We start from the raw sequence: 27,388 nt of genomic DNA, 5'->3' as shown, positions 1-27,388 counted from the left end.
GCCCAAATGTCTATCAATAGATGAGTGGCTAACTAAGCTGTGGTATATACATACAATGGAATATTACACAGCTGTAAGACAGAATAAAGTCATAAAGCATGTAATAATGTGGATGAACCTTGAGGCCATTATGCTGAGTGAAAGTAGCCAGATACAAAAGGACAAACACTGTATGGTCTCACTAATATAAATTAACATTGAGAGTTGAATTTAAGAACACAGGTTATGAGGAGACAGAAAAATGGTAGAGATTGGGGATTTTGTGCTGAAGGAATGCAGATTGTGCAACAGGATTGATTGTAACACTTCAGAAATTGATAGCACAATACTACCTGACTGTGGCACAGTAATATAAGTACACTGAATAAAGTTGAAAAATTTATTCATTTTCTTTTATTCTTTGGGATGATATTAGGAATAGAATTTGTGGTAGTTTTAAGCCATTATGTAACTCTGAAAGGGCAATGTTCTTTTAATCCACTGCAGTAGGTGAAGACCTTTTAGGCGGGACCTTTTTGCTTAAGTTATTTCAATTGAGATGCGACTCCACTCATTCAAAGGAGGCTTTAATCAGCTTATGGGAGTCCTTTATGAGAGGCTAAAACACCCACAGAAGTGAAAAGATGAAATTGAGAGAACATCATGAAAGAACCCGTAGAGAAGCCGAAAGGCAAGGACAAACCCAAATAAGGTGAGAGACATCAGCTAAAAGAGAGAAACTCAGGAGAAAACGACAAGCAGATATTGGCCATGTGCATTCCCATTTGACAGAGAAGTCCAGGAAACTAGCCTATCTTCAGAGTCCAGGTATTGTCCTGTTGAAGTCTTGAGTTAGGACATTTTCCAGTTTAAGAACTGTAAATTGTAAGCTAATAAATCTCCATTATAAGGGCCACCCATTTCTGGTATATTGCATTCCAACAGTTTTAGCTACCTGAAACAGATTCTGATATCAAGAAGTGTAGTGTGGGCAGGCCATGGTGGCTTAGCAGGCAAGAATGCTTGCCTGCGATGCCAGAGGACCTGGGTTCGATTCCTGGGGCCTGCCCATGTAAAAAAAAAAAAAGTGTGATTTGCAAATACCAAAAATGCTGGGACAACTTTATAAATGAATACAGGGAAAATTTTGGAAAAATTTTCAGAAACTTGTTAGAAAAGTCCTAGATTGCTTTGGAGAGACTGTACCTAGAAATATGAACATTAAAGGTCCATCCAATGAGGCCTTGGACAGAAATCATGACTGTATAGTTGCATATTGGAAGAAAAGTGACCCTTATTTTAAAGTGGTAGAGAATTTGCAAAATTGATTCTTGACATCTCTTGGAGGTAGAATTTGAGAATGATGAACTTGGATATTTAGCTGAAGAGACTTCCAGATTAAATGTTGAAAGCATGGCCTGGCTTTTCCTTGTAGCTCATAGTAAAATGTGTGAGGAAAGGGATAAGCTGCAACCTGAACTCTTGAGTACAAAGAAACCAGAAGTTGATGGCCTGAAAAGTTCTGAGATTCTAGAAAGTGAGTAACCAGAGAATAGAGCCCTACATGAGAACTTAACTGAATATGGAACCAGCAATTTCAATGTGAATAAGGATTGGAAATGTAGTTATCCAGGAAGGATTTGTGGAAAGTTCTATTGTCTGTCAGTTGGGATCCCTGTGTGGTATATGTGAAACCAAAAAGTTTTTTTGCAAGATCTGTATGAATTGAACCATTGCCATCCAGGAATGAAAGGGAAGAAAATGGACAAATTGAAGGAAAAATGACTTCAGACACAGAACCGTGGAAGCTAAGGTCTGAAACGGAGACGTCCTGGGCCTGGAGAGTAGACCCATCCATTTATGTGGAAAGGGTGAGTTTGCTCTTGAGCTCTCAGAAAGCACGCCTTACATATTTAGGAAGAATGCTTCTGCCCCAAGCTTCATATATAGTGCAGTATATTTCCTGGGGATTGAGGAGAGTCTGGCTGCCACCCCACTGTTCTAAGGGAATTGAGCCTGTGCTCCAGAGATGGCCGAGAGTCTGGCCTCCGTTCTAATACTTAGGGAGGGTGGGGCCTAGAGTTCAGCTGCTGCTTTGAAGCTTGAAGAGGATGTAGCCAAGACAGTAAATTTTGGTAGAAGGAGTAATCTAGGAAGTATGGTGAGGTGTAGGATAGCAATTACCAGGACTCTATAGTAAAAAAATATATGATCCCCAATTGGGAGGAGGTATAATATACCTGGAAGAGCACAGAGTAAGATGGAAAAAGTCAAAGACAACTTGAGGAGGTAAGCTAGGGCAGACTTTAGAAGGGTTTATCTGGAACAGTAATAAGTTCAATTACATAGCATTGTTTAGAAGATTAAATGAGAAATTTGCTATAAAGTATTATATTATTATTAATAAAAATATAAAAACCAACCTAATAAGATTTTAATGAGGAATATACCTAATAAAGTAAATCAGAAACTTACTTCTAAGCCAGATTAGCCAATTATAAAATACAGCAAAGTTAAATCCCCTCCAAAAAGCAAACTTCACAACAAACATAAAAATAAAAGTCCACAAAATGTGTGATATCTGAAATGAGGCATTATCACGCTAAAAATGGACATAAAGGATGGAAATATAAGCATTGTAAACATGTAGATTTTACTCGAAATAACAGATTTAAAGAAATCTCAATATGAACTAGCAGTTTGATTATTCTCATACTGCTTCTGGTGTTTCTGACAATTCTAAGAAAAGTGTAATTCTCTGAAGAAAAATTAAAATGTCTCTATCCTCACTAAAAGAAAAAGCTAAGGTACAAACAGCTTCCTGTGTCCAAATCTACTTAAATGCATCTAAGTATTAGAATGTAAATAAACATGACGTTTCGAGCTATAATGAGTCTGTATCTAACATGCTGTAACATTTTTTCCCTTTTCATATATGTATTTATTCCATTTCCATTATGTATAGCATAAATAGGCTTCAGACCATGTGTGACATCTTATTTCTGGTATGCTTCCTTGGTTCACTTTCTTGGTTTTACTTGTATTTCTATGTATAATTATGTTATTAATTGTTGTTACGTATTTGAAAGCTCATCACTTTTGTCTTTTGGTTACTTTTATAGTTCTAGTAATATATTTAAATGTCTACTTATTCCATTTTTATACCTTTCTGCACTATTCCATCCAAAAAAGAAAACTAATGCATTACATTTTATCACCTTGCTTGTGTTGCATTGGGTTTGTTTTTTGTTTTATTATTTATCTTGGAATTTTGGAAAGGAAATCTTTAAACATAATTACTTTAATGATGTATGTATACTTTTATCTGTAGTAAAAGATTAATCAGTTTTAAATTGTGAATGAATTGCTTCCTAAGGAAGGTACTGGATTTGTGGAGATACAGAAGAAAAGAAAGCTTGTATATATTGGTGGGAGGAGTAGTCATTTTTAAAAATTCCCAGATCTCTCTCCAACCTCTGCAATCTCCTTTGCTATACAGTATTACTATTTCCACATTGGCATTATTTGTGACATTTATATTCTATCTTAATGATATTTACATTTATTTAGTCATATTTAGAAATAGTTCATGTGTTATTAGTAAATGAACCTAAGACCCACCATGAACCTTTCTAACATAGTTTCTTTATTCAATTTGGAGCACTGAAGTTTGTCTTCAGTTTTCTTATGAAATACATAGAGTTACATTTCCCAAAGCATCACAAATTTGAATTTCCTTCTCCTCTTCATTAAAACTTGCAGAATGAAAAAACTTTTTAGAATATATTACACTAAAACATTGGTAAATATTCCTCCATTTTTTTCTATCATTTAACATTCTTAAAGAAAATTCAGAGATCACAATGATATTTACCTCCATGTAAATGACTACGTTTTTGCCCAGATTTCTAGGGTTTTCTCAATTTATGCTTGCTGTCCTGTATTTATCCCGGATATGTGTTACATCATATTTTGAAAAATATATTTGCATATATTTTTCATTTGATTTATTTTATTATTGTAGCTATATTTTTCACCATGGGAATTACAATTCATAATTTTGTCTGCCACCATTTGGTGGCTTATAAATCTATCATACTTTTTACTTTTTAACTTTTCTTGGTTTATTTTCCTCAGGATATTTTAAGCCTCTTTTTCAATACCTAACAATTTTTGGCTGTTTATAATTTTACTTTTTTTCATAACTTTATTTTCTTTTTTATTTCATTATGTTTTTTATTTTCTGAGGAAAATAAAAAGTCAGTGGCTCAATATTAATCTGTTTTTGTCTTATATTACTTTACCAATCATATATATAATTTGGATTTTATTTCACAGAAATGTATTTTATTACATTTATATTTCAAGGAAAACAATTTTCATCATGTTTTTATTATATACTGTGGTATAACATTTCTATTGTGCACTTGCTGTGTTACTCTTATGTGTCATTCTTCCTTTTTACTTTTCATGTACAATTTTAGCGAAAGTATTTTACATTTTAAAGAAATGTGTTCTATTTTATCACTCAGTGACTTTCAATTTAAAAAACTGGTTTTCAATTGTATTGAAAGCCCTTTAGACCATTTATATGCACGCACAGGTTTTCATATTACAAAAATTATTGTTTTACAGTCCTTTATTTAGTTATTGCATGCTCAAGGGGAAAAACATGGTTGTTTTTAATCTTCTATTTCATTGTTAAAGACAAAAATCTCATTTTAAAATGTTTTCTCCTTTGTAAACATTTTTGATATCTTTAATGCCCTCCATTTGTAGTTATATATTATATGCAATTTATTGCAGACTGAAAAATAATGTTTTTTATCTTAATTCTTTCAGATTTTCTTTTATCACTATCTTATCTCCTAGACTAGCATAGGGATGCGAATACACCAGATGCTCAATGAGCATTTGTGGAGTGAATAAATAAAGTTATTTTATCATATTAAATCAATTGCTTGTGTTAATTTGTAAACTAAAAGTGACAACTGAAAAAAAGTGATAGCTCAATTCATTTACTAAAATAAGAGAAGTATTTTTTCAGTCCCTATAGTTTCACAAAAATTTTGGCCAGCAGGTAAATATTAGCAAGTTTATAATTCCCCAGAGGTTTCCTGAGACGTCCACTTCTCCTGTGCTCCTTATTCTCTTTTCCTAAATGGAAATAAAATAGTTGCACCCTTCTGACCCACCACCTCATGTCTCCACTATACCATGTATTTGATTGGGAAGTCAGGCTGGGTGGAGAAGCCTGAGGTGAGTCCTCAAATCCAGGTGAAGCCCATGGAGGCAGGGTTAGATTTTGCTCAACTCTGCCACTGAGCTAATTCCCATCTCAGGTAAATAGCTTATAATTCTAAAATGAAAAGTTTAAAAATTAAAGATAGAAAGTTTCAGAATTTCATGAATTCAGAAGCCATACAATTTTCCTGAACTTGAAAGGCATTTGTATCATGTTCTGCAGAACTTCATATAGCAGGATGCATTTTTAGATGCCTAGTCTCAGGTTTGCTGTAAATTAATTGCAGAATTTGTATGTTAAAACACACATCGACACCCTCAAATAACTGACATTTAAAAAATATTTTTATTGTAAAATATAACATATATACAAAGCAAAGAAAGAAAGAAAACAATTTTAAAAGCATACTTGAACAAGTATTTACTGAACAGATCCCAGAGTGTGTCGTGTGCTACCATTCCAACAACTCAGATTTTTCCTTCTAGGTGCTCCAACACTGAAGGCTAAAAGGCACATAAATATAGTGACTCAGCCGTCATGTTTGCTTGTCAAATCCTATTTTCTCTGTTATATATGACTCAAGAACACCTAGGGCTCAAACTGAAACTCTATAAAGGTTTTACTGCACTGTTTTCTTTCCTGGAATCTGTAATTCCTGGAAGGTTTCTAGGTCAGTAAATCCTGAAACCCAGAGGGACCACCGTCTCCAAGATGACTGATTTATTACCTCCTCCTATCCTTTATGTGGTCACCCCTCCTCAACATGAAAAAGTCAGAACAGGCATTCCTTAAAAATCCCTAAATATTGGGAGAGGGGTCAGAGGAGGAGGAGGAGAATGGTATGAAGAAAAAACAATGACCCTAAAGTTTGATTATTCCATATATGTGACATATTATATCCCCTAGTCAGAAACAACCTATGAAGGTATGATCCATTTAGAGCTAACAACTACATATTAATCTATTAAATACTATTTTAAGAAAACACTAGAAGTTTCTAGTACCATAATCCAGAACAAATATAATTAAGAAAAAGGGAGAGATTGGGTTAATTTGGCCATAACCGTGGGAATGGAAGGCATGGCTCCGGACATGATTCTAGCAGAATGCTCACTCTTGGAAAGTACTAGCAGAAAAATTGCACTGCAGGTCATTGAACTGAAAAGGTATTACTCAGAAAAATACTTTCAAAATTTAGTTCCTAGTTAGGAATAAATTTTATATCCTATTATACACTAAAAATATTCAAATTAAGTATTTTGATGTAAAAAATGAACTATATCAAAAAGAAAAACTAGATAAAAGTATGAGTACAGATGTACCTAAACTATGAATTAAGGCAATGAAGACATACTATGGAAAATAAATTAGAGTTTGAATAAAGGAAAAATACTCTCTAAAGAGAAGAAAAAGACATAAACCTATTGAGTTTTTTTTAATGGGGGATTTATGTGGGCCACATAAAAATCAAAGGTTTAAATTATATATAAGTTCTTGTGAATTAATCATGAGATAAACATATCAATTAAAAAAAGAAACTTGGCAGAAGGAAACATATTAGTGAAGAATTTGAAGAAGACCAGTAAATACAAAAGAATATATTAATGAACAACGTACAGGTTAAAGCCACAATGGGTTCCCCTCTTTGATTTACTGAAATGCAGAGAAGATAAATGAATGCTTATCAGTGGTGTTACAGTAAAGTAGAAAAGATGCTCCCAAATACTGCCATTGTGGTATATGGGTATGGTAGATCTTTGATGGATAATTGGCTGAACAACTAATCAAAAAGGTGCACTTTTAAAAATGTAAAATATACTCACAGATATGTGAGTTTTTCAAATAGCTATTCATTTCAGTGTCTATTTAGATTAGCAAAAATAGTGGAACCCTACATTCAAAATAAGAGGAAAATTATTACATAAGGTTTACTAAGAAGGAATATTATGAAACTTTAAAAAATATTCAAAAGAGAGGTCTTTTAAAAAGTGTTTTAACACAAGATGGCACTCAAATAATAACATTTAAACAAATTTAATATTTAGAAAAATTTAGAGGAATATACAGCCTGATTCCAACTGTATAGATTATATATTGTTTAATGTAATATATGCTATACACTGTATCTACATGTGTATATACCTTATTTATTAACCAAAACATACTGAAAATAATAAACCAAATATTTATAATCCATATTAAATGTGATGATGGGATTACAAATAACTTTTATTTCTTTCATATATCTTAAATTACCTATTGTGTTCATAAAATGAATTTATAAAGTGAAAAAGGTAAATCTTTAAAAACATTTCAGTCTAATTTTAATTCACAAATTATCACATAACGCCACTAGCATGGATTTATTATTTCATTATATATAAGGGAAACCTGAACCCATGACATATTTTTAACTTAAAAAAGTTAAACTAATAAATATATGTTTATACTTAACAAAGTAAAGCATTTTATAATTGAAATACTCTTAAAATTTGAAAACAAGATGCCCTAGGTTAAATAATATAGTTCTCCAAAGCTGAGTGTGCTGATTTGGGGCTGTTTTTGAGTGAAATGCAAAAGCAACTTCCTAAAACCCCTAGGTGGGAACACTGCTGTTTTTATGGCCTGTGATTAGATGACTGAACTATCTCAATGGGGAACATCCCCCTGCCACCCACCCCAACCCACTGTTTTTCCTTGGTGTAAGGGTTTTAAAAGTTCTGGAATAGAGGCATCTGCCAGCCTTACACTAACATTCCATTCGGTATGTCTCCTGAGAGGTATATACCAATATACAGGAATCCTTCATCCTTCTCGTTTACACACACACCAGAAATCAATGTGGAAATGCTCACCTTCTCTGTCAGTTCACCAGTAGGAAGAAGGCTTGATGAGCCTTCAGCTGCAGGCTCCTTCCAATCATTTTGGTTAATTCACTCACATTTATGCAACTTGGTTTTATCCAGTACAGAAAGCTGTTTTTCAGCCTTCTATCTGTATTTCATAACCAGAATTTGGGTAGGACTCTGCTCTCCTATAATTCAGGCATCTCCTCTTGATCCAAGGTGTGGCCCTGCTTAGAGATTTTTTCCAACCCCTGTGGGGACGAGGGGTTGGGGGCGGTGGCAACGCTAAGGGCCTGGCCTCTGGGGCTGGCTGTAGAGGCTCTGTCTCTGGTGACAGCTACCCGACTTCAGAACTCATGATATTTAAAAACGAATTTGAAAGTTTTGCTCAAACTCCACAATTTAATACCTTATTGCACTCTAACCAGGGAGAAGTTAAGTAAATAAAGTAAACACATTTGTAAAAAGTGAGAAAACAGAAAAAGTGGTACAGTTTGGTTGAGACAGAATAAATGTATAATTAATTCAGCATGCCTTGCAAGGAAAAAGAATGAAATAAGTTCAGGGGAATGAAGATGAGAATTTAGAGCAGAGAAGCTGAGTTCATCCGATGTACTGCATACTGTGCACTTGCTTTCCCAAGTCATGCTGGCAATTTATTGCTGACACACTTTTACAGCAAGAGACTTTTGCTCTTCCTATTCCCTTTGAATGAAATTATTCTCTGGTTCTTGCATCCTGTATGGTTACCTTCAGTTATAATAGTCTGTTGTTTTTTCCCTTGAAGAAAGTATCACATGAAATACTTGGATTTTTATTATTTATTTTTTGATGAATTTTTTACTTGCTTTTACTCTCTTCCACAGACATGCAAAATAAAAACACAGGAATTTCATCTTTCTCATTCACACTGCATGCCCAGCTAATAGTATAATGCCTGGTGCATGGCAGGTATTAAATCAATTTTTTTTTTTTGAGATTATGTGCTACAGAAACTTTCGGTTCCAGGCCAAATAAATCTTTCTTCCTTTGGTCTCAAAGAGTATGTGTGGTTCTAAAACATAGACACTCTTCCTTACCCCTGTGTTCTGAATTACTTGAATCCCAACCTGATCAGCTTCGTTATTCTCTCTAAATATCAGGTCGTATACATAATCAGTTTCTCAAAACCCAGAAATAATAATTACTGCTCCGGACTAAATGTTTTGCTATAAAAGCTTACTATCTAGGCCCCTGTTTTCTTGCAAGCATTTTCTAAAGGAGACCATACCATTGTTCCTTTGTTTCTGGCTTATTTTACCTCACCAAATGTCCCACATGTTCATTCACTAAATCAATTTTATAGATATTTACTATCAAGTAACATTACTCAATTTTTTGCACTGACTACTTTCACAGTTTAACTCTTCACTATCCATGACTCAATTTCCTTTTGTCTAGCTGTATATTGTGTTTTTATCATGTTTTTTATTTCCTCTAAATTATTTCACAATTCTTAAAGACAGGAAATTAATATTGCATGAAAATGTTCCTCAAATCCATGCCCCAAATAGGTATTCACCCGACGACTCTCGGTCATATTTTCCCACTGCCCGTGATGCAAAGCTTTAAATAATTACAAATTTCATAATTTTGTCACAATTTTGAATTCACAGTTTTTTTAAAATTATGGCTCTTGCATCAAGTTTTTATATACCCGTTGATTATTGAGGATAGAAATAAGGGACACTCATAAGGTTATAGTGTTTTCTGTTCTACTAGGTTTTTGTAGTGTGTTTAATGCAAGAGGTAACAGGCAATGTTGTATCCTTTATTCCAGTCCTGAATACTCTGAGGTAGGAGTTAGTAGAACTATTTTTTTAGATGAGAATAATACCTCTGGATTTTTAAGTTGTATACTTAAAGCAATTTAAATTATTTTATTTAAGTTAAAAGAAACAGGTACCCAAATTAGATTTGTATCATTTAAAAACTGGCATGTCTTCTCTGCCAGGGTTCTTCTTCAGATGCTCAAAAATATGGTATTATGTCCAGACCTCACTGTGTAGTGTCTGTTTTACAAACCAGTGAGAGCATGAAGTTCTCGTTTTCAGGATAATCTATTTCACGTGTTCCTCGTAACATTACAAACAATGCAGAATAATACTCTCTTACCCTTGGTGTTATATATTTGAAAGGTATATTTTAGATTAAACATTGCACTATAAATATCTTAGGGTAGCTAATAGATACATGACTGACAGTCAACCTAGAAAGAACATACAAGTGATCTAAGGTAATTGTGAGGGTCTCACTGAGATGTTATAAATGAACATTTTAGAAATGGACTACAAAGAGTGTATCTTATAAATTGTTTTTGGTGCAAACAATATGGCCTTATAAAAGATGGATTACATCATATTTTCTTAAGGTAGGGGGGATATTCAAATACCCAGTGCCCCAAGACTTCCTGGAAAACAAATGTTTTCCTTCTCTAAAGAAATGGCAATAGAGCTTTTCTACAAAACCATTTAAAGAAAATTATTTGCAACTATGTCTGTACTCCAAGGTCAAAATGCCACAGGAATGAGTAGCAAGAGATTCCCAGTTGGTTTCATCTTTCTTGGCTTCTCTGAATGGCCCCAGCTAGAAATGGTTCTCTTCTGGGTTGCCATCATCTTTTACACCATGATCATCCTAGGAAACTTGACCATTGTCTTGCTCTCTTGCACAGTCACTTGCTTCTACACACCCATGTACTCCTTTCTTAGAAATTTTTCCTTTCTAGAGCTCTGCTTTATGACAACCACCATGCCTCAGATATTGTCAAATCTTTGGAGACCAGACAAGACTATCTACACAGATTTCGTCATCCAGCTCTGCATGTTCCTCTGTCTTGCTGCTACAGAAAGTATTTTGCTGATGGCGACAGCCTTTGATTGCTACATTGCCATCTGCCAGCCACTGCAATACAGCACCATCATGTACCCTCTTCCCTGTTGGAAGGTGGTAAACATGGCCCTGATCCAATCACCCATCACATTCCTGCTTCCTTCTGTGCCCCCAACACGTGGATGGATTTCTCAGTGAGGTGCTAGTGCTCATACCTCTGGTCTAAAGAGACACTTCCTCCAACAATTGGAAGATAACGATTTTTGCTGTCCTCTTCACCATCGTGCTGGGAAGGTTGATTCTAACTTCTTATGGCTTCACATCTCAAGCCACTGGGAAAATTACATCAGAGGATGGAAGGCAGAAAGCCATTTCCACTTGTTCTTCCTACCTTTCTGTGGTGTTCACGTTTTATGGGTCAGTGGAAATGGCTTTCACAGACCCTAAGAACAACTTTGCTTCAAAATGTGGTGAGTTCTTCAACTTCTACACTGTGTTCACACCGTTGCTCAACCCTCAGGAGCAAAAACATAAAAGACACTCCACAAAAATTGCTAAGGAATGGGATCAGGAGACTAAAACGTAGATAATTGCTCTTTGGGGAGAGAAAGGGACCTGGCAGTCATGATATTCCAAGGATATACTATTTCAAATGGAAACACAAACATGTGTGATTAGTTCAAACATGTTATAACTGATGGTTTACTTAATTTTCTCCTATTATTTTAGGTTACCTTGTTAAAAGATGTAAAAATATAATATCCAAAATTTAAGCATGTAAATAAGCCATCAAAATAGATTTGTTTATGGGAAAATCCCACTTACAGAGTTGGTTTAAGAAACATAAACTATTCCCGAAGTAACACAAGTACCATGGGCTTAGTATTCTAGAATAAGCAAACAGATAAATTATGAGCATTGTATTATTTTTTAATTTGTCATAGATTTCCTGATAAATGTCTGAAGGGAGCAAAATTTCCCTGGAGTTTTCCTAAATTCTTTCTTTTTATGTAATTATTTCCTTTAAATTTGTCTTTGGTAATGAGAACTGGAGTGCAAAGTAGAGATCCCATATGTGTTTTGTGCTGTAATCTACTTTCATTTGGAATTTTCAGAAGATAAAGTCACCACCATGAGATGCCTCTGAGAGATATGAACCCGTAAGAGGTGTGGGCATTCATTCCTTGAGGCAGATAGATACCTAAATGCAATCCAAATGCAATTTAATGTTTATAGGATTACAAATATAAAATTAAGTTCAGATTAATTTCCATACAAAATATGTACATATTAGGATACTCTAGAGAAACAGAATCAACAGGAAATATTCATAAATGTAAAATTTATTAAAGTGTCTTGTGTAACTATGGGAACATAGAATCCAAAATCTGTAGGGCAGGCAGTGACTTCAATCTGGAGGGCGGTGACAGGGCATCCACCAGCAGGAGGAGTATCAGGGGGTTGTTGAATGCAGGTCTGAGGATGCCGGTGGATAAGTGGGGACTCGGTGATTGATGGTTAGAACAGGGTGTCCGCAGGCAGGCAGAGGTCCAAGGGCAGACTAGTGTAGGTCCGCATCTGCCAGTGCATCCGTGGAGGCTGAAAGTTGGGGTGTTGCCACAGGGGTGGTGAGGGTGGGAAGGGGTCCAGTGGCTGTGGTGTACAGATCTGCCACTGACAGTTGCTAAGTGGGGGTGTTAAGGTGTTAGGGTGGGAAGGGGCTTCCACAGGCAGGACTCAGCGCACAGTTGGGACAGGGGTTCCACAGGCAGGAAGGTGTCCAGACAATGTCGAATGCGGGTCCGTGGCTACCAGTGGATCTGTGGGGGATAAAAAACAGACGGTTGGGGCAGGGATTCCACAGGTGGGAAGGGGTCCAGGCGACATCGGGTGTGGGTTCTTGGATGTCGGTGGACCTGTGGGGGATCAAAAACAGATGGTTCGGACAGGGATTCCGCAGGTGGGACAGGGTCGAGACGATATCAGATTCGTGTATGTGGCTGCTGGTGGATCTGTAAGGGATCGAAAACAGATGGTTGGGACAGAGGTAGCGCAGGTGGGAAGGGGTCCAGATGCTATCAAGTGCACATCCTTGGATGCCGGTGTATCTGTGGGGGATCCAAAGCGGATGGTTGTGACAGGGATTCCACAGGCAGGAGAGGCTTCAGAGACTTAGAGTGCATGTCTGCAGATTCCCAGGCCCGCACAGGGGAGCGAAGGAGGATGCGGAGCCAGCTTTGTGGGCAGACATCCCGGTAGAGGACGATTTGGTGAGTGAGAAACACTCAGCCAACCGGAACAGGTTTGCTAGAAGGAGAAGGACAAGCAGCAGCAGCAGCAACACCAGTGCCATCTTAGTTTGCTCAGCCTGTCTGGCTAACCTCAGGCCTGCCAACTGCCATTTATCCAGACCCCACCCCCCCACCTACCAATCAGGTAACAGACTAATCTACTTTCTTGTGACATCACTGCTTTCCACCTCAGTGATATCACTGCCCTGTATCCCTGTAGGCTGCCTCTTGATGCCCTGAAGAGACCTTCCCCTGTTGAAACTTTCTCAGGACCCTCCTTTTCTCTTTTCAGCCTCCACCTCCCTCTCAGTCTTTCAGGAGTGAACCGAGTAGCCACATGTAGGCTCAGTTGTCTGGGATTGAATCTTTGTCCTTCTTTGAAATTCCCACAGGGCAGCCTCAGACCCCTTTGCCTCAGGGTTCAGGCGTGGGAGATGCGGGAGGGGACAAGATGCCTTGTAGAGTCGGGTCCTACCCCTGTCCAAAGCCACCATCAATCAGGAAGGGACCTTGCACCCAGGGAATGCACCTCTGGACCAGTCACAGGATCTCCTCCTGGGCTAGGCCAGGAGTGTTTTGGTGATTTGAAAGCCACTCTTTTTCTGAGTCAGCTCCCTCTTCCTTGCCCCTCACAGCTGGAATTCACTGGCATCAATAGGCCAAGACGAATGGGCCAATGTCTTTCTGGCTCCCTGACACCCTGGGGTGGTCTGAAGACCAGGTTTTGAGTCGAAGGGCTGGGCTGGATTTCTGCAGAAGATCTGCAAGGGAAGATGCAGTCTGTTCACAGCCATTCCTGTTTACTGTTTCAGGTCTGGAGAGCGAGTGTGAAGGCTGGAGCCTCCTGGCCCACAAGAACCAAGAAATGACTCATGAAGGCTAGAAGAGCAAAGATGGAGACAAGAGTCACAGTGCTGGTGGGGAGCATTAACACCACTTTTCCATGAGAGAGATAAGAACTCCACCTTCTTTCTCCTGGGTGAATGTTATTTTGACTCGTTTATGTCATGCAGATGCATGCAGATTCACTCACCCAGGGTTCCTTCCCCACACGATAACTACCCATTGTAGAGCTTTGCCAGCCCTTCATCCTCTGAGGAGCTGCTGTGCTCCCAGGAAGGGGCCTCTTGATGTTCCTCTAACACCTTCTGAGGCACTCTCTTCTTCAGCCACCATGATGTTTTCCCAGTGATGGGTACTGAACTGTGTTCACAGCAGAGCAGTAGTCTTGCCAATCATTCATGTCTCTGTCATTTCCTCTGAGTGCTTCCCCATCCCCAGCACTGGACAGACAACCCCAGCTCCCATTGGCTCTTTCCCATCGTCCTCATCACAGCGAGAGTGATGCCTGTGTGTGTCCCTGTGAGATGCCCCCCTGCCCTTCCAGACGAGATGGCAGAGTGTCTCTCTGACCGCACAGTGTCACACATATATTTGCCTGTGTTTGTGTGTGCATGTATACTGGATGGCACAGTCATGTTTTCATTGTTTTACCACGTGACTATCTCATTCTTGGAGTCCTATGATTTAAATAATGGTTTGTTTGCTTGGTTTTTGTTTTTTTGTTGTTTGCCTGGTCTGTTTGCTTTCTTGGGCAAGGGCATGGGCTGGGAATGGATCCCAGTTCTACTGCTTATTTAGGTGAGAATCGTCCCACCGAATTACCCTTGCACCCCTAGGGCAATCATTTTGTTAGTTGCACAGCTGTCCAAATTGGTCTACTCTGAAACTGGAGGCCTCATCTTTAAGAGAGAAAATTTTAAAGACACTCTAGGAAGATGTCCATAAAAATAGGTGACTTGTAAAGCAGAGGTTTAGTTCACATTTACCTTCCATTCCCCCTTTTGACCTTATCATCTTTAGCAGTTCTCATAGAGGTGTATGTAAGAAAGGGTGCAAATTGCTATAAACAATGAAACCTTGAATTCTCCCCAAGCTAAGAAGTAGAAGCGTTAGACGTAGAGTTGTTACATCTTTTGGCTGAGATTCTAGAGCTCTTGCTGGCACAACTTGGGCATCAATGCAGATCTTACCATCCCCAGATCCGCTAAAGCTTACATGGAATTTCTTGGCTCAGGTACAGCCTCATGTTTCCTAGGAGACAGAAAAATATTTTTCTGGAAAAAGACTCTGGAATAACATCCCCTATAATCTCCTCAAATCTACATATAATCTTCTTTACAATGAACAGTTAGAAGAATTATCTATCGTTTGTGTGAGTTCCAAAGACTGGTACCCAGTCATTCGAATGATAAATAGAAATGCAGCCCAGTAATTCAAAAGGTGTTCTGTTCTTTTTAGTGCACAGAATCTTGGAATTTTCCCCAATTAAACTCATCAATGATTTCTAAATAAATGGAAATTCAGAAACGAAATGAATTTTAAGACATATTAGCTGAACCATCTGAGGTTCATTGAATTCTGAAACTCTATAGACATTGAAGGAAAATGTCTAGATTTTGAACAGATGGTGGGGCTTGTGCCCTTCCAAGATAAGATTTGAAACGGAATGTAATAGTCAAAGGTCAGATGGAGAAACCAAATAGCGAAGGATGGGTGCAAGAAGGATAACAAGTAACACCTGATTTGATCCTCAAGCGTGGATGAAGTACAGAAGCAGGGAATAGAGAGAAGCAAGTTCCCAAAAACTTTAGCATTCACCAGAATGTAATGGAGACGGAGACAGCTCTGTGAGGTTGGGAAATCTATTCTGGATCATATTAATGTCTAGAATGTCAGCCAAGATCCATATAAAATGATGAATAGGAAAAATATTTATGCCAATTCCCATACAAAAGTGTAGGATAAGACCACTAGAAATAAAGGAAAGCTCCTTCATCATGCTCTCTTTTTCATACCTTAATGAACTTTGAGCAAAATAGATCAAGGCAATAAGTAGAATGAAATGAGATCTGAAAGGCTAAGATAAACCAGAGAAGAAAACCTTCAAATATTAGGGACTGGGCTCAGGAAAGAATAAGGAAAAGAAGTGGGAAGACTACTTCATCAAAGAAATATAAAGCCGAAGAAGCACAGTGACAAGATCGTGTCTTTAGGGAAGAAAAGGTGACCCAGGGGCCAATATTGAAGACATTCAGCATAGGTTGTCTAAGATCGAGAAGAAAGGTCAACCGCTGGACATAGGCCTAGAACACCCAATATGTGAAACATTGGGGTGCCTTAAAGAGAAAACCAAAGCAACAATATGAGGAAAACAATGGCAAGTATAATTCCATTTTTTTCCTGCACCTGAATAATGTTTGAAGCTGCATATTTAACGTGCACATTGATCGTTGACCTGGAATGGGTAAAGGCATGGCATATTCTACTAAAGTTACTGGGTTTAAGAGAAGAAAAATAATTTTTGCCTCTAGGAAGAAGCAAGCGGCCTAATGGAAATAGCATTGGAAACTCATCAACATTTCTGAGAAGAATACTTTGTGCCGCAGAAAATGGGGAAATCTATTTGCATTGGGAAAGTGAGTCATGACTTTTCTAGGTAGCAAAACTTCCTTGAAATGTTCAACAGGTATGGAAATCCAGGTTCTCCTGTCAGACCTTGTTTCCTATTGTTCCCAGTCTCTGTTGCAGATAAGTGAATGGATGTCAGGAAGCAAAATGTCTAGAAAGACCTTGGTTGAAGGACAAATGCAGGTAGTAAACGTGCAGTCATTTGTTCCACTAAGAGGAAGTGATGGTTGTGAGAGAGAGAGAGACAGTGACGTTGGTGGTAGCCACAAGGAGACAGCCATATAATCATTCATTCAGCTCTAACTTTGTCCATGGTGCTTTGCTATATGTGTGTATTTCTTTTATTGAAATAAAGGAAGAAAGCCTCATGTGAGCCTTCATGGGGATCAGGGACCATCCCCTGTGTCCAGTGGTTTGCTTGGCTTCCACACTGGCTGAGAACCTGGAACATTGCAGACCAACTGCCCCATGAGAACTCAGCAATGAATTCACTTCACTTCCCATAGTCTTTGGCCCTTCAGATAGAAACCTTGCCCCATGAATGCTGGAAGGATGTGCGTAAATGCCAGGTCATCATCCCACAGTGGCTGGAAGTGTCCAGGCCACCTTCTGCAGGCTTCTGGGTTCCTGAGGGCAGGCAGGCCTTGGGAGCTTCTCGGGTGAGTATGAGGGAGGGTAGGTCCCACCTGACTTCAGTGCAGTGGCCAGGCATCAGCAGAGCTGTCTCGTCCTCAGGGCTCAACCTTGTACCCTGGGCTTGTTTGCTGGGCTCCTGGACAGCAGCAGCCCAGATGAGCTCGAGCTCTGTGTACTTTGAAGGGGCAACTGTCCTGACTTCTACAAAGTGTAAAACAGCCATTTCAATAAGCCCACCATGCCAACTTGCCCCAGTGCACTTAATCTCAAGTTTTGCTCAGATGGAAAACCTAGTCATTTCCTGCTGTTGCCTATGATGGCCCCACACCCTCCCAGCACCCAACCAAAGACGTTGGACATGACAGTACACTTCATCGTCAGGAGCAAGCTCAAGAAACACCTGTTATCAGTCCATCTGGTGCTCTCTAGGACCCACAAGATGGGTGTTGAATGGGTGGAGTTTTCAGCTATGAAGTCTGGAACTAAACCCAAAATGTTTCCCAGACGTACTGTGCTGTTTCCGGAAAGTGACTAGGAAATGGTTTCTGTCGACATGAATAAGGGCTGAGACACTCTGCTTCCCTTTTTCCTTCCATCATTGATGACCATCATTGACGACAGCACTAGCTCTCTGCTTCATTTTGAAGTGTCAGTGAGTCCACATATGGTATGAGATGTATAGGACAGTGAGAGGCCTGGGTTTTCTGGGTCCATGTACGTGATGTTTGGAGGGCATAGAAAGAAGCAGCGTGTACTCACTGTGTGCTGTGGGTAATTCAGCAGGTCCTGCGAGGCTAAGAGAAATTCTAACATTCGGTGATTCCTACCTATGTGACAACATTGTTCTGAGGCTCCAGTTAGACACTTGCTGCATCTAGGCCCATTCAGCTGGAAACTGAGAGAACGGACTGAATCATGACCACTGGGCGTGGTCGAGGGGTTGCCTTTCCCAACTGTACAAGACAATTACCCAAGAGTACGTCTTTTTCATGCAGAAAAGTACTTATTTATTACTGTGGCATCAAGGTCAAGACCAGCTCTCCTCTAGGAGAAGGCCCAGTCTCCAGTCCAGCTCCCATGCATTTCCTTCTGAGGCGGGGCTGAGTAGGGCTCTTCCTCTTTCCTATGGCCAACGTGTTATCTGGGAGACAGGAGGCTGTTGGTCCACCTCCACTTTGTCAAGGTTTATCCTGCTCTGCCAGAAATTGGTTTGTCACTGATGCCACTGTTCTGCCCCTGCTGTACACCCGCCACCACCGCCTCTGACCTCCAGTGCTTCTCTTGGTCCCGGCGATGCTCAGCCAATGCCTGCCTTACTCAGCAGCAGCATCCCCACTGCCTGGATTTCCCCCTCTGGAACTTGTTCATGACTCCTTTTGGGCTCTGTGACAGTGCTCAGGCAGAGTTTGCTCTCCAGGATTTGCTAGAAATCCTGTCCTTCCTGGACCACCAACCTGTGCAGGTATATTTGCAGAAACTGCACTTTCTCTTGTTCACCTACTCTGGGTGCCACTTTGAGCTCAGACACTTCCTGGGAGAGACTTCTGTAAAGATTTACAGTTGCTTTGGAATGTGTTTCTGTACACTCGAGTTCTTCCTCCAATTCAAGCAACGTTTTGACTCCAAGCTTCATTGTTTTGCAGAACCGTTGCAACTCTAAAGCCATGTGTTGTTCATGAGCTTACCATTCTTTAGTCTCTCTAAACAAGAGCACTACAAGGAAGAAAGGGGCTCCCCAGATGAGATACCACCAGGACGGTAGGATGAAGTCGATCCCCGGAAAAAGGTCTTCTGGGCAAGGGAAAAGCAGTCCCTCACTACAGGGACTGATCAGGAGACATGCACTTTGAACAGCTCTGGGTGATCCTGGTGACTCAACACTGGTTCATACCCCATGAATGTTTCCCAGTCCGCCTTGTCCAGCATCAACAGCCTCGACATTCAGTCTCAGTGTATGGTCCAGTGGTGGTGAAGATAATGTTGAGTTCTTTGTGGATGGGTTGTGAGGAAGGCGGTGGTCCAGGGGACTCGGAGAGCAAGTGCTCGGCTGTTGTTGGATACAGAGAGAAGGGGGAAGAGAGGGTAGTGATGGATGATGTGCCAGAAGGCTGGAATTGAGAGGGCCTCTGCTGAATGCAGCGGGGATGACCAAGGGCTGTGATGTGAGGTCCGCAGTCAGAAGGAAATGAAGAGGGCGTCGAGTGTGGGCCCACGACATTGAGTGTATCAGCTGAGGTTTGAAGATGGAGACTTGTGGTGAGGGGTCTGCAGGTGGGTGTGGATCCAGGGCCCACTGAGTGCCCATCAGCAGCTGCTGGTGGGTTAATGGGGAGTTGAAGTAAGAGGTCAGGAAAAGGAGTTCCACAGGCAGTATGGGGTCCAGGCGGCTTGGAAGGCAGGTGTGTGGCCCCTGGTGGATCAGCAGTGATTCCAATCTGGAGGGCTGTGGCAGGGCAAGCACGAGCAGGAGGATTTTCAGGGGGTGTTGAATGCAGGTCTGATGATGCCGCTGGATAAGTGTGGAGCCGGTGATCGGCCGTTAGAACAGGGTGTCCGCAGGCAGGTGGAGGTCCAAGGGTAGACTAGTGTAGGTCCGCATCTGCCAGTGCATCCATGGGGGTGGAAAGTTGGGGTTTTGCAACAGGGGTGGTAAGGGTGGGAAGGGGTCCAGCGGCTGTGGTGTACAGATCTGCCGTTGACAGTTGATAAGTGGGGGTGTTAAGGTGGATGGGTGGGAAGGGGCTTCCACAGGCAGGAGCCCGTTCACTGGATGTCGAGTGTGAGTTGGTGGCAGCCATCGGATGTGTGCGGGCTCTGTGTACTTTAAAGGGCCCCTGTCCTAACTTCTACGACGTGAAAGCAGCCATTTCAGTAAGCCCACTGTGCCAACTTTCACCAGTGCACATTCAGCTCAAGATTTCCCCAGATGTAAAATCTGCCCATTGCCTGATGTTACCTGTAATGGAACCACCCCCATCGCAGCACCCGAGCAAAGATGTTGGTCACTGGAAGACTCTTCATCATCAGGAGCAAGCTCGGCAAACAGCTGTTATCAGTTCTTCATGTGCTCTCTAGCACCCACAGGATGGGGGCTACCTGGGTGAGATTTTCAGCTCTGAAGTCTGGATGTAAACCCAAAACTTATCCCAAACTTACTATGCTGTTTGAGGAAAGGTACTAGCAAATGGTTTATGTAGACATAAGTAAGTGCCAAGACACTCTGCTTCCATTCTCCCTTCCATCATTCCTGATAGCACCTAGCTGTCTGCTTCATTTCGAACTGTAAATGAGCCCACGTATGTGATGTGTTTAGCATGGTGAGAAGCATGGCTGTTCTGTGTCCATATATGTGCTGTGTGGAGGGCATAGAAAGGCAGTGTGTACTCAGTGTTTACTGTCTGTAGTTCAGCAGCTCATTTGAGGCTAGGGGATATTCTAACCCTTGGAGATTCCTACCTGCATGACCACAGTGTTCTGAGGCTCCAGTTAGGCACTTGCTGCATGTAGACACATCCAGCTGGAAACTGAGAGACCTGACTCAATCCTGACTGCTGGGCATTGTCTAGGGGTTGCCTTTGCTGGCTGTACAACAGAATAACCCAAGGATACCTCTTTTCATGCAAAAACATACTTATTTATTATTGTGGCATCGAGGTGCAGATGAGCTCTCATCTAGCAGAAGACCCAGTGTCATGCCCAGCTTCCCTCCAATTCCTCCTGAGGCAGGGATGAGGAAGGCTTCTAATCTTATATTGCAGACATGTGGACTGGGAGACAGGAGGCTGTTGGTCCACCTCCACGTTGTCAAGGTTCGTTCTGCTCCCGGAAGTTGGTTTGGCACCGATGCCACTGTTCCGCCCCTGCTATAAACCCTCCACCACCCCCTCCAACCTCCAGTGCTAGTCTTGGTCCTGGTGATGGTCAGCCAAGGACCGCCTTATGCAGCAGCAGCATCCCCACTGCCTGGGTTTCCCTCAGGAACGTGTTCACTACTCCCCTGTGCCCTCCTCATGTGCTCAGGCGGAGGTCACACTGCAGGATTTTCTATAAATCCTGTCCTTCCTGGATCACCAAGCCCAGAAGGCCAATTTCAAGCAACCTCAGTCTCTCCTGTTCACGTATTCTGAGTGCAACTCTTAGCTCAGACACTTCCTTGGAGAGACAGCCAAAAAGAGGTATGGTTGTGTTGCCTTGTGTTTGTATAAATTCAAGTTCTTCCTCCAGTGCAAGCCATGTTTTAACTCCAAGCTTCATTGTTTTAGACAACTGTTGCAACTCGAAATCCACCTGTTTTTCATGACGTCGTCATCCTTTGTTCTCTCTGAACAGGAGAACTACTAGGAAGAAAAGGGCTCCACTGATAATAGAGCAGCAGGAGAGTCGGTTGAAGTCAGTCCCCAGACAAAGGTCTTCTGGCCAAGGGAAAACCAGCCCCTCAGCACAGGGAGTCATCAGGAGAGCGTCATGTTGAACAGCTCTGGGTGATCCTGGGGTCGCAACACTGGTCCATACCTCATGGATGTTTCCTCGTCCGCCTTGTCCACGGTCAGCAGCCTCGACCTTCAGAGCTAAGTGAACGCTGAGTGTATAGTCCAGTGGTGGTGCAGGGAATGTTGAGAGCTTTGTGGGTGGATTGTGAGGAAGGCAGCAGTCCAGGGGAGTCAGAGAGCAAGTGCTCGGCTGCTTTTCGCTGCAGAGAGAAGGGGGAAGAGAGGGTAGTGACGGATGGTGTGCCAGAAGGCTGGAATCCAGGGGGCCTCTGCTGAATGCACCTGGGATGACTGAGGGCTGTGATGGGAGGCCCGCAGTCAAAAGGAAATGCTGATGGCATCTAATGTGGGCCCACGACATTGAGTGGATCAGCTGAGGCTTGAAGATGGAGACTTGTGGTGAGGGGTCTGCAGGTGGGTGTGGTTCCAGGGGCCACTGGGCCCCTGTTTACCATGTTCTGCTTGGCTTCCACACTCGCTGAGAACCTGAAATGTTCCAGACCTACTGCCCCATGAGAGCTCTGCAATGAATGCACTTCACTCTCAGTGGTCATTGGCCCTTGAAATAGAAAGTGTGCCAGATGAATCCTGGAGGATGTGCATAAATGCCAGGTAATCCCACTGTGGGTGAAAGTGCCCAGGCCACCTTCTTAAAGCTTTATGGGTTCTTGAGGGAAAACAGGCCTTGGGCACTTCTAGGGTGGGTGTCAGGGCAGGGTGTGTCCCAACTCACTTCAGTCCTAGGTTCACCTGGCTGAGAGTCATGAAATGGTGGTGTCAGGTTTGGACCTGCTATGGTGACCATGATGCCACGCTGGGGGTGGTGGTTTTATGCATCCAATTTGGTAGCATCTGAATGAGCATAGCTCTCCAGTCTGAGCAGCACAAGGAGACAACTTTACAGCTCAGTTGATGTGGACCACGGCAGGGCAGAGAGAGCCATTTTCTTCACATACCTGTTTGAAGAAGCCCAACCTTGAATGGATTGTTTTCTTTTCAAAATAATTCTCCCCTTGGAATTACCCCTGAGGGAAGCTAGGGGAGGTGAACTTTTGTACCATTGTTGCAACTTCCTGTGGCCATAACGTTTGCCAAATGAAAAGTTAAGAAAATGAAGGCAAGTTATTTTTAGTATTGCAATCATCTTTCTTTTTCTTTTTTGTTCAAAATAGCATATTTTCAGAGAAGTGATAAATTTGGAAGCACAGCACAACAATTAGTTGTAGGGTAGATTCAGAGTTTTTATGGGTCACAATACCATGATCTTAGGTTTTTACTTCTAGCTCCTCTCCAGACACTGCAGATTAAAAGAAATCCAATAGTCCTGTTTCTCTGTTAAACCCTACCTTATCCTTTGATCTTTCTTCATCAGCTTTGATCTTTCTGTCCCATTCCTCAGGGGTTTTTGGACTTTGGCCATTTAAACTTTCTTCTGTTGGAAGAGGCTGACAGTAATAGGGGGTAGGCAGATGAAGCTTGCTGATGCTCTGGAGAAGCTGAGCCATCTTGGTTTTAGGACTTATCTGGTTGAAGGACCCTTGCGGAGTTTGTAGGTTTCTGAAAAATTTTCCCAATGTATGGGACTTTCTAGCATCTTATATTTTGTCCTTGGTGTTCTTTGGAATTGTCTAGAATAGGTTTGGAAAGTTACAATGGTAGCCATGTCTTAATGAATCTTTCTTGAGATAGGCCTGTAGAGCAGCCTCTACTGTATTGGAACTCTCTTACCCCCAGATATTTTATTGTTTACACTTGTTTCTCCCCTTTTGTTAAGGACAGAGCTGTTGATTCCATATTTCCAGGGCACTGTTTATCCTTGGTAATCCACTCCCCTACTCACAGGACCTCTTTCACCCCTGAATGTCATGTCCCATGTAGGGGGATGGCAATGATTTTACTTCCAGGGTTGTGCTTAGGGATATTGAAGCCACATCTGATCAACAAATGGGTCCCCCAGAAGTCAGTCTTAGGCATATCCATAGGCAGGCTAAGCTTTCCCATGTATGCTTCACGAGCATGAGCCACAAATCAAGGGCTTGGCCTATTGATTTGTGGGTCCCCAATGTTTGACAGAATATCAGAGGATTCCCTAATGGTAAAGTTTAATGGTTCCATATTTCTTCTCCTATCCCTCAAAGAGTTTGCCAAAGCATTTTGTTTATCTCCTCAAAATATCCTGGGACTAAGCTTATTTAGATTTATTCTCTTTGATATTCTTTGATCATGTTTGGTTTGAATATTCATTTCATTAAAAGGGTTGGAAATTTTTCCTCTGTTATATCTTCCACTTATCTTTCTATTCCTTTATTTTTCTCTTTTCATTCTGAGACATCAATAATTCTTTGCTTGGTATTCTTCATATTTATTATTTTCCTGAGTTCAGGTTACATTTTTTTTTCCATTTTCTTGACATTCGATCTTTTGAGCATTCAAGTTCAACTCTTCTGCCTTTAGGTTACATATTCTTTCTTTTACCTTTTTAGGTCTACTGTTATTAGTCTCTAATATACTTTTTTACTTTACATGGGAAGACACCAAGAATTGAACCTGGGTCTCTGGTATTTAATATACTTTTAACATCAAATGGCACAATGAAATCTAATCAACCATTAATAGTCTTGTAATTTAGACAATGAATAACCATTTTATTTGTTTGGATTGAATACTGAATCAAGATAATGTGAGATCATTTAGGTACATCAAGTATTCAGCATTTTGAAATACAGAAGTAAGTATATAGGCATCTGAAATTCATTGCCTGAATTTCTTGCCAAATCAATGGTGTATGAGCATGTGTCATGCTGTGACCTATGAATATTAAATTGATACTTAATATAGCAAAATATTCTATTTCCTCAGTGTTTAGCAAATTAAGAATAGAATCTTATGAGTTTAATGTGTTGGGACCCCTAACTTTTATGAACATTTGAAATGGCAGCTTGTAGCCAGAGAGTAAAGCAGAAAGAGTACAGAACCAGTAACAGTAAACATAAGAAGTTCCAGTGTAAATATTGTACCATATATGTGCACTATAGGCACTAATGGGGTCATTAAGTAAAATTGATAATTTGGGACCACTTTGCTGAAATAGTTAAAATTTTGAGAATTTATGTGCTAAGAAGTAGTTTATATTTTTATTTACATGGAAAACAGATCTGTTTAAGAATTAAAGTTCTCCATTAAATATATGAGATTAAAATCTGAATAGTATAGAGTGACTGCGGTGATTTGAAACTATATACCCCATAAAAAATCTGTTCTTAAACTTAATACATTAACACAAACTTCATTTAATAAACTCACAGTGGCTGTGAGTTTAGTATAAGTAGGACTGATTTTTAAATATATTCTTTTATCTTTCATAGAAAAATTATGGGTTTAGAAAACAAACATGCATAAAATACAATTCAAAATACCTCCATGCCCCAAGCAGCTTGTATTCATTCATGTGGAACATATGTTTCAATTGATAAAAACAAAGCTTTATAGTTGTACAAATAGCTATAGTCCATGGCTTGAATTAGGTTTCACTGTCTATGAATGGTAATCCCACGAATTTTTTCTTATTTATTATTCTATTGTATACACAAACTAACATTTCCCCTTTTAATCACATTTAGATATATGTGTCAGTGTTGTTGATTGTGTTTAAAATGTTGTTCTACCATCACCACCTATCCATTACCTTTCCACTTGAGAGAGAAACCCTAAACTTCATTGGCCTTCTTGAATCAAGGTATCTTTCCCTGGATGTCTTAGATTGGACATTTCTACAGACTTACTTTAGTTGTGACATTTCCACAGCCTAAAAACTGTTAACTTTCAAAAGCTGTTCCATTTCTAATATATTGCATTCTGGAAGCTAGCAAGCTAGAACGGTAGGTGTCATCCTCTCTTTTTTGTTCTTTTTGTTTGTTTATTTTTTGCAAATGAGGTTATCAATATTCCTAGATTATAGACTAATCTTTCCTAATTGAGTGGTCTTTATCACTTTGTCAAATAACATTGGCTATAAATCACTTTGGCCATAAATGTGAGGACGGATTTCTGAGCTCTCAATTAAATTGCATTGGTCTATATGATTATTCTTGTGTCAGTATCATGCTGTTTTGATTACTTGAGTTTTTAATGTTTTATTATTATTATTATTATTATATTTGTAATTTATCTTAAGAAATTTTATGGAAATGTATTATATATTCACATACCATATAAACATTCAAAGTATAATCATTCATTCACATTATCATCTTATGCACTGCTGGTGGGAATGTCTAATGGTACAGCTGCTATGAAAGACAATTTAGCATTTCCTCAGATAAGTAAATATTGGTTTGCCATATGATGCAGCAATACCACTACTGAACAAATATTCAAAAGAGCTGAAAACAGTGATATGGACAGACATTTACACAAGAATATTCATAGCAGCATTATTCACAATTGCCGAAAGATGGAAGCAACCAACGTACCCATCAACAGATGAGTGGGTTAACAAAATGTGGCATATAAATATGATAAAATATTATGCAATAGTAAAATGAAATGATGTCCTTAAGCACATGAAATGTTGGATGAACCTTGAGGACATAAAGTTGAATCAAATAAACCAGACACAAAAGGACAGATACTCTATGATTCCACTTTATGACCATGATAAAGGTAAAGTCAGAGGCCTGTAATACAGAATATAAGGGGCTTAGAGATACACAGAAGCTAAAGATGGGTAAATGGTTAGCTAATGAGGTTGAACTTCAATGTAAGGGAATAGACAGAAGTGGAGGTATTTCATTTGTGGGTCTAGAAGTAATATTGTCAAATTGAAGGTGACATGATTTAAAGCAGTTATATAGACCCATGTGTCCCACAAATTAATACTACAAATATAAACAAGTTCTTGCATGAATTGCTGCAAAGGTATGAATCCTGTAGAAAGAGTGTATAATTTGGGGGTATAGGGGGAAAACTGCTATTGCATGCTATGGATTATGTTTAACAGGAAAACACTGATAGTGCCACAGCACTGTCAGGGGTAAACAATGGGTGGATGGGCAAGAGTTAAGAGGAGGTTTGGATTTTCTATGTGGTTAAAGTGTGCTTACTGGTTATTTTTCTCTTGAAAACAATGAAATTGTCTAAAATTAAGTGTTGGTGACCTGTTGACTTTAAACATTCTGTATGATGCCCAGTGTATAGAAGTGACTGAAGGATACATTGGCTGAGAAGTAGAACAATGAATAATGGTCTAAATGTGTGATTGAATACCATGTGTCTACAAAAAAGAATGAAGTTGTTAGGCATACAATGTTGTAAATGAAACTGTGGGACATTGGGTGAGGTAAAATAAGACAAAAACAAAACAGCAAATACTGTATGGTCTTATTTATAAAATACATACAAGAAAATCAGAGTTTACAATTTCCATATGGATTTCTAGATCAGATAAGTCCTGAAATTCAGATGGGCCAGCCTCTCCAGAACATCAACTAGTTCCATCCTCTTATCCTATATTATCAACAACCCCTTCCAAAATGAAAAACTTATAATGAGCATAGCACA

The 27,388-nt window shown here is 40.0% G+C and overlaps 1 protein-coding gene and 1 pseudogene across 4 annotated transcripts in view; one reads left to right on the top strand and one right to left on the bottom strand.

Moving 5' to 3' along the window:
* Positions 1 to 14,737, top strand: part of LOC143658980 (uncharacterized) — a 30,133-nt gene extending 15,396 nt beyond the window's left edge. For 2 of the 3 annotated variants that reach the window (XM_077131458.1, XM_077131456.1), the window contains exon 3: positions 14,045 to 14,737. In XM_077131458.1, the coding sequence (XP_076987573.1) occupies positions 14,045 to 14,101 (57 nt within the window). In that variant the 3' untranslated portion in view covers positions 14,102 to 14,737. Of the gene's footprint in view, positions 1 to 13,441; positions 13,572 to 14,044 lie in introns of those variants that run through there. The other variant, XR_013163388.1, reaches the window with a different exon arrangement.
* The window catches only part of LOC143658983 (multiple C2 and transmembrane domain-containing protein 1-like), a 484,136-nt pseudogene that overhangs the window by 208,869 nt on the left and 247,879 nt on the right, over positions 1 to 27,388 (bottom strand). The window lies entirely within an intron of this gene.

This window comes from Tamandua tetradactyla, chromosome 16 (genome assembly GCF_023851605.1).
Source record: "Tamandua tetradactyla isolate mTamTet1 chromosome 16, mTamTet1.pri, whole genome shotgun sequence".
NCBI classification, from domain to species: domain Eukaryota; kingdom Metazoa; phylum Chordata; class Mammalia; order Pilosa; family Myrmecophagidae; genus Tamandua; species Tamandua tetradactyla.
The sequence above is the reverse complement of the archived record's forward strand: the minus strand, read 5'-3'. Positions and strand labels throughout refer to the sequence as shown.